Raw genomic sequence first — 8129 nt, forward strand, 5'->3', positions numbered from 1 at the left:
CATTGATGTTATCTCCCCCTCCCTCCCCCTTCCCCCCTGAAATCAATAAAAAAAATATATATATATTTTTAAAAAAGGGCAACGTTACCACCAGGGAAATGCTGAAAGTGCCAAAAACCTAGCATCATGCTGGGTCTAGGTAACAGGCGATCATGTTACTTATCGGCCTACGTTCTGCAGACCTGAGTGACACCTCGCCATATCTGCCCTTCTCAGCACAACTTGTATTTTCACATCGGAGACCAGCGACCAAGGTGCTCTAAAGGTAAATCCTATTCCTGAGCTGTACCTGAACGTGGTGAATTAAATTTAACATTTTTTCTTACTATTTCTCAGCATGTTTAGCTGCTTTAATTTTCCCGTGGTACTACCAAAAGATAATTAAGATTGTAAACAAAAGCAGCCTTTCACATTCGAGGGCAGAAACCCTGCCTGCAAGCCATCAGCGCATGAGGCTCCCGCCGCGTGATGCTCTCGGCACAGGTGAGCCCACAGCCCCTAACCGACCTCTCAGGAAGCTGAACGCAGTGGCTGAAGGGCCTTCCATGGCCAGGCCCCACCTGCACTAAGAACCGGCCGGTTGTACCAAACCCAGACCGACCAGTGAGGACCTCACACAGGCAGGGGGCGCTCCTTCTCGTCCCTGCGCGCCTGTGAGACGGGACAGCGCAGGGCGTTCGGTGTCCGTACACTACGGGAAGCGCGACATTAGAAATGCATGACTTCCCTGCAGGTCCCGGTGGAGTGAAGTCACCGTGCAGATACATCTCGTACAGAAAGAAACCAGAGGGTCCGGGGAGAGGAAGCCTGACAGGATGGGAACCGAGGGGGTAGCACGGCGCAGGACACGTACAGACGACGCCGACCGGCCAGGCCCGCGCTGCGCCACGATGGCCCCGGACACGGCCTTGATCCAGCTGTGCATCTCTTCGGGGCTGTCGGCCTGCGGGAGAAAGGGCGCATTCAGTCCACTTCCCACACCGGCTCCTGCATCTAAGACCCGACCTATGCGCTCGGGAGTCAACAGCTTCAACAACAAATCGTTCTAAGGCAATGACTTCAAAACACCTTAGAAATCACTTTGACACCAGGTACTGCTGGGTGAGCGATTGTTCTGGAATAACTCAGAGCAGTGCCGCAATCCGAAGAGAAGTGCTGGCCTCACAGCCCAGAGCACCTTCCTTGATGGACCGTGGCTTCCAGCGTGGATGACAGACCTCCTGTGACTCACCCAACTACACTGGCCCCAGGAGGGGCACAGAGATACTGTCCTTCACTTCTAGAGTCTGCAATCTACAATGTCAACAATTTTAAAGAATCAAGATAGTATTTTTGAACCAAGGCTATTAAATACTTTTTAAAAGAAAAACTTCAAAATAGGCAAAAGTAAATCATACACCTTCATTCACTGCAAATAGGAGGACATGTCAAGAAATCAATTTGGCAAAATAAAGAGGTTCGTGCACTGAAGAGTTACTCTAGAGCTAGAAACTCATCCTGAAGAAATGTATTTGTTTAATCCTCCCCTGAGGACATGTGTATTGATTATCGAACCCGGGACCCTTGAGTCCGCAGGTGCCGCAATCCGAAGAGAAGTGCTGGCCTCACAGCCCAGAGCACCTTCCTTGATGGACCGTGGCTTCCAGCGTGGATGACAGACCTCCTGTGACTCACCCAACTACACTGGCCCCAGGAGGGGCACGGAGATACTGTCCTTCACTTCTAGAGTCTGCAATCTACAATGTCAACAATTTTAAAGAATCAAGATAGTATTTTTGAACCAAGGCTATTAAATACTTTTTAAAAGAAAAACTTCAAAATAGGCAAAAGTAAATCATACACCTTCATTCACTGCAAATAGGAGGACATGTCAAGAAATCAATTTGGCAAAATAAAGAGGTTCGTGCACTGAAGAGTTACTCTAGAGCTAGAAACTCATCCTGAAGAAATGTATTTGTTTAATCCTCCCCTGAGGACATGTGTATTGATTTTTAGAGAAACATCCATGTGATAAGCCTCCATCGGTTGCCTCCCGTACCCGCCCTGAGCAGGGATCGAACCCACAACCCTTTTGGGGTATGGACGATGCTCTGAGCCATCCGGCCAGGACGCACGATACTCCTCTTGTTATACAAATATGTGCCTTAAGAAAGGCAGTGAAAAAAAAAAGAATGCTTGCCTGATTGTGGGATTCTGTGTTTTATAAACCACCCTTTTCTTCCTATTTTTCTATAATTTCTAAGTTTTCTGCAATAAGCCTATGTAAGTTTTATAAAACAAAACAAATTTTTTTAAAAACTCCAATCTGATTAATACAATGAGTAAAAAGTATGTTTTAAACTTAAATGCAGATGCTATCAGTGAAACCTAAGCTCTACTGCCTACTTTTATCATGTACCAATTTTATAAAATTACCAAAAATGATGGAACCAAAATTCCAAAATATGTGCAAAATAATCCAAGTTCAAAGTACACACTCAGCTTCTAAGTAAAGTAGATTGCCCTTCCTCCAATTGCTACTTAATTCTATTCAACTAACTCACAGCAAGGAGCACCCTCGTTTGCTGAACATATGGCCTACCGGTAATTTCACACGTAACACCTGGTGAGCTGTGGTTGTCAGGTTGATGGGGGACAAAAGGGGATGTATGTCACACTTTCAACAATAATGATTAAAAAAAATAACTGCAGTTGTCATTATGTTTTGCTTATTCTCATAACCTGCAAGTTCACGTCCCTCTAAAATTATTAATTCCCACGAAGAGGATCTATAACCTTCAAATAAGTATCTTACCTGCACATAGAAAGTTCGAGATGATGTTACAATTTCAAAGAGGTTGTCCCTCATCATTATGTCACTGTTAACACAAAAAATTTCCAAGTTTTAAACAGCAGTTGTTTGATAGGTTTTTTTCATTTATTTACCCAATACCAAATATCTATCTATAATAATAAAAGAGTAATATGCTAATTAGACCGGACAGCTGAATGACCTTCTGGACATCATTCCGGACGAAGCTGTGATGGCAGGGGCTGAGGCAGAGGCAGTTGGGGGCAATCAGGCAGGCAGGCAGAGGGATTAGGAGAGATCAGGCAGGCAGGCAGAAGGGTTAGGGGAGATCAGGCAGGCAGAGGCAGTTAGGGGCAATCAGGCAGGCAGGCAGAAGGGTTAGGGGAGATCAGGCAGGCAGAGGCAGTTAGGGGCAATTAGGCAGGCAGGCAGAAGGGTTAGGGGAGATCAGGCAGGCAGAGGCAGTTAGGGGCAATCAGGCAGGCAGGCAGAAGGGTTAGGGGAGATCAGGCAGGCAGAGGCAGTTAGGGGCAATCAGGCAGGCAGGCAGAAGGGTTAGGGGAGATCAGGCAGGCAGAGGCAGTTAGGGGCAATTAGGCAGGCAGGCAGAGGGATTAGGGGAGATCAGGCAGGCAGGCAGAAGGGTTAGGGGAGATCAGGCAGGCAGGCAAGTGGTTTGGGGCAAGCAGGCAGGCAGGTGAGCGGTTTGGGGCGAGCAGGCAGGCAGGTGAGTGGTTGGGGGAGATCAGGCAGGCAGGCAGGCAGGCAAGCTATTAGGAGCCAGCGGTCCCAGATTGCAAGATGGATGTTCGACTGCCAGTTTAGGTCCAATCCCACAGAGAGCAGTCGGACATCCCCCGAGGAGTCCCGGATTGCGAGAAGGTGCAGGCCAAATTTCATGCACCGGGCCTCTAGTGTATCAATAAGAAAAGTATGAGGTAAAATACTGATTTAACAAAACCAAGCTATCAATTTTTTCAACTTCTTGAAAAAAATAAAGTTTATATAGTTACATGTATATTTTATTTTGTATTTATTTTTATTGATTTCAGAGAGGAAGAGAAAGGGAGAGAAAGATAGAAACATAGAAACATCAATGATGAGAATCATCGACTGGCTGCCTCCTGCACGCCCGCCACTGGGGATGGAGCCCACACCCTGATCAGAATCAAACCCGGAACCTTCAGTTCACAGGCTGACACTCCATCCACTAAGTCAACCAGCCAGGGAATTATCTGTGTATTTTCGATAAGGTACATAGCACTACTTTAAAACTCAAAGTTTGTAACATGAAGAAATCAGTTTGCACTGCACAAGTACATTGCCTCACACAGCTGTTCGGCACCAACCTTGAAATACTAACATGCTAATCACCAATGTGCCAAATATGATAGAAGTTGTTCACATTAAAGTTTTTCCTTTTCATTAATAAGCTTAAGGATTGTTTCCTAATTTTTAGTTTTCAAACAAAAAAACCCTCAATACTTTAATCCGAGGGTTTTGAAAGGTCTAGCATATCCCAAGTATAAGAAGTTGAAAATGACACAAATAAAGAAAAACGCCATCTTGCAAGCACACCCCTCAGCCTGCAGCCCTGCTGTGCGCAGCGACAGCCACACCACGCGCTCACCTCTGCTTGCACTCCTGGACTTTGTGCACCTCCTTCAGGGGGATCACGCGCAGGGGCTCCTTCTCCTGGCGGGAAAGAGCAGACAGACAGACACATGACGTCTCCTCCTAAAAGCCTCCTCAGGCTGTTTGACCTGGAGGCCTGCGTCCAACCATGCTTCTTGAATCACGCATCAGAATAGCCCCAATCCCCCCGCCCCTCTGTACCAGGTAGTGAGTGTTTGAGGACGAACTCTCTCATATGAACGCATTATTTTAACAAGCACAATGCCAGGGCATGCGCTAGATGTTAAAGGTCAGCTCCCTGGAATTTCCCACCACCCTACGCACAGGCGCTAGTACTCTCACCCACGGGACCTGAGGGTTAGATATGTAAGTGCCCGACCCAAGGTGACAACACCAGACAGAAGCCACAGACACAGGCCATCACTGGCCCTAACAGCGTCACCCCACACTCTACGCTCCATCAAAGACAAGGACTGCAGGTCGCTGACAGGACAGCATGACCCAACGTGCTGCTGTTTTACGAGCACCGAGGAAAGACGCAAACGACAGCCGGACAGTTTTAAAATCACCAATCTTTACGGTTTTACAAAACAGTTCATTTTAAAATAACTTCAGATCATAACCGCTTCTGTATACCCTGCACCCTGTAGAGACGTGGTTCCCCTCAAAGGTCCCAGCAAACAGAAGAGGGGGGCCAGGGGCGTGAGCACAGAACTGCACTCAGTGTCCCCCTCAGGCTATTGCAGAACGTGGGTCACGTGGTAAGAATCCTACATAATAAAGGGCTCATATGCTAATTAGACCAAACAGCAGAAGGACCATCTGGATGAAGCCAGGGCTGCGAGGGCCGGGCCACTCGCACGAACTTTGTGCAGCGGTTCTCAACCTGTGGGTCGAGAACAATGAAAATACATCCTGCATATCAGATATTTACATGACGGTTCATCACAGTAGCAACATTACAGTTATGAAGTAGCAACGAAAATAATGTTATGGTTGGGGGTCACCACAGCATGAGAAACTGTATTAAAGGGCCGCGGCATTAGGAAGGTTGAGAACCACTGCTCTAGTGTTTTAAATAAGGATGCCACTCAAACTGAGGAAAGAGGGAATTCTAATCTTTGATTCCACCTCCAGTCAGAACAAAACCATCTCGTAAGAAGAAACTAAGTGATCTGCTCCCAAAAGCAAACATGGAGAGAGGGCAGGGCAGACAGCAGGACCAGAGGCTGACGCTGACGCTGATGCTGAGATGCAATCCCTTCCGCCGCCTCCCACCTCCCGCCTCCAGGCCCTTCGGGAAACCTCAGACTGAGGGGTCTGGTGTCTCCAACTCCTTGGAGGTGAAATGTCTCTGAAGACGCAACCTTTTCATTGAGATCCACCCAACAGAACATCACCCAGAAGCACGGCCACCAGAGGCTCACTGTCTCACAAGGAGGGACAGGACTGGAAAGTGCAGACACTGCATGTAGGAACCACCACAGGGCAACGACCCTCCAACACTGAAAAGCACGTTCAGGACAAAGGGACATACCAGTTCGGACTTGAAGTAGCCTATCGTGTTCTCGTCCAATTGGAAATACCTTCTCTTCCAGTTCTTCATCTAGAGAGGAGCACAGACATGAGACTCTGCCTCTAGGACGCGGATGCTCATCACCCCCACGGGCCCTCCCCTGGGGAGAGACGCAGCTTCATTTCTGTCGCTGTCAGGCCTTGAACTCCTAACTCCAGCCGGTGCTGGCCTTCAGCTTTTATCACATGATTGTCTAATGCAGCTTCATAATCTCAATGCTCTAAAAGTTAAAAAAAAAAAAAGGCACTTCCCCAAAACAAAACAAATGCTCCCAGGAAGTCAAGAGCAAGAACAGGAAACAGTATGAAACCACACCAAGCGTCTCCGTCCGCGGGCATTTACACTCACGAGCAAGACAATCAGTACCAATAAAGGGAACCTTCTCTGTACGTGTTTTTGCCAATGACGTAGTTTTTGGGAACGCACTTCAGCATTTCTATGAGTTGGCATTTTGGACTTCAGAGTAAAACAAAAAAAGGAGCATCTGCTGACAGCCCTCCACACCAGCGAGCACAGCCTGAGGGCTCTGACCTCACTGCAGACGGCGCAGGTGAGACCTGCCAGCCCGCACCTCGGCTCCCTGAACCGAGCGGCAGAGTGGGGACGGAAGACCTTCCCCCGCTGAGCTGTGGGGACGGGACATCCCGCCGAGCTGCGCTGTAGTGAGGAGACGTCGAGGAGCCTGCGGGCGTGTCAGTGTTTCTTCACTCAGAGAATTCGTCTTTCATTTGAAAACGTTATTTTCTTATGAAATTCTAAAGATTTAGTTCGCACGGACAGAATGGCTCCCCTACAGCAAGGTGCTGCGAAGGCTAGAAATACTGGGGTGCAGGGCTCTCTCCACGAGGCTCTGCTGGGAGAGCCGGGCTGGGCGGACCCACACCTTCCACACCTCGGAGGTGGGCTTAGGATGTGATTTTCCTTCCCAAGAAACCAAGAGGTTGAGAGGTTAAGGAGCCAAGGGCACAGGGTGTCCGGCTGCGGCCAGCCCAGCATCAAGCGGGTGCTGAAGGACTCCCACACCCACACCCCACGTGACCCTCTCCCCAGGGGTCAACAGAAACTTCCCGGAATAAATGCAACTGCTGGAAAGGTCACCTGAAATCGACGGCCGGTCCGTGGACTAAGCATCATTGCCCAGCTGCTCACGGAGCACGACCGTAAGAGCCCTGAGCGAAGAGGCCCTAGAACACCCCCCTCACCCCCCACTCCTCAGCTGCGCTCTCGCTTCGGGTCCTGGTGCAAAACAAAGCCTTGTAGCCGAGGCCGCTCACACCCACATCCCACTGTGCACGCATTTGCCCTCGACTCACCACAGCTCCCTGTTTGACACAATACCCGGCTTTGATGACGGCGCTGTCGGAGGGCGGCTTCGGGGGGAAGTAGGGGAGATGGCTTGGTGACCTTTTCAAGTGGTTTCTGTCAGCACTCTCACCGCAGTCGTTGGCTTCTTCTTTCTAAAGTGAAGCAGAAAAGCAAGTCCTTTCTTGGCGCTCGGCTTCCCAGCACAGGAAGCAGGCTCGGACACGCCAGTAGCCACGGCCGTGGGCGCTGGGAGCACCAGGGACCACCGTCAGCACAGGCCTACCCCGAGTGCGCTGTGCCCGAAGCTCACACAGAACAGACGGGGGTGAACTGTGATGGGAAACACGTTAAAATCTACAAAAGGGGGAAAGCAGACTTGCAGGCCGTGTTGTCGTCCTAGCAGAATCACCAGCTCCATCTCAGCTGCACGAGGACACAGATTTGGAGTGAAGTGTTCGAGTTGATTTACGGTCCTGAACTGTAACTGTCCGTCACTGACCGGCCACGCCTGTCTGCTGCTCTCGGTCTGCAGCAGGCCTGCCGCCAGTGCTTCCGTGAGGAAGGGGGCAGTGGGGGTTAACGTTTTACTTTGAAATAAGTGTATAGTCACAGGAAGTTACCAGGGGCACCGGTTAATAATGCGGATTTTTTCCACTAGATGGATTTACACATATGTTGATATATATGCGATTTGATATGTATGCTATTTTGTTGTATTGACAGCAAGCTTCAAAACTTCGTATGTCAAATTTTCTGAAGGTGTTAACATCGTATTTTTATGTTTAAAAATGTCGAATTTCATGCCAAAAAAAGAGCATTTGC

General features: G+C 48.9%; 1 protein-coding gene across 3 annotated transcripts in view; it reads right to left on the reverse strand.

Moving 5' to 3' along the window:
* PLEKHA1 (pleckstrin homology domain containing, family A (phosphoinositide binding specific) member 1) overlaps positions 1-8129 on the reverse strand; it is a 24563-nt gene that overhangs the window by 1784 nt on the left and 14650 nt on the right. For 2 of the 3 annotated variants that reach the window (XM_014528291.1, XM_014528292.1), the window contains exons 6-10: positions 7316-7459; positions 5964-6032; positions 4422-4486; positions 2795-2858; positions 854-943 (exon numbers count right to left, since the gene is read on the reverse strand). In XM_014528291.1, coding sequence (XP_014383777.1) covers positions 854-943; positions 2795-2858; positions 4422-4486; positions 5964-6032; positions 7316-7459 — 432 coding nt within the window. Of the gene's footprint in view, positions 1-853; positions 944-1584; positions 1737-2794; positions 2859-4421; positions 4487-5963; positions 6033-7315; positions 7460-8129 lie in introns of those variants that run through there. The other variant, XM_014528293.1, reaches the window with a different exon arrangement.

This window comes from Myotis brandtii, unplaced genomic scaffold, assembly GCF_000412655.1.
Source record: "Myotis brandtii unplaced genomic scaffold, ASM41265v1 scaffold628, whole genome shotgun sequence".
Taxonomy (NCBI): Eukaryota; Metazoa; Chordata; class Mammalia; order Chiroptera; family Vespertilionidae; genus Myotis; species Myotis brandtii.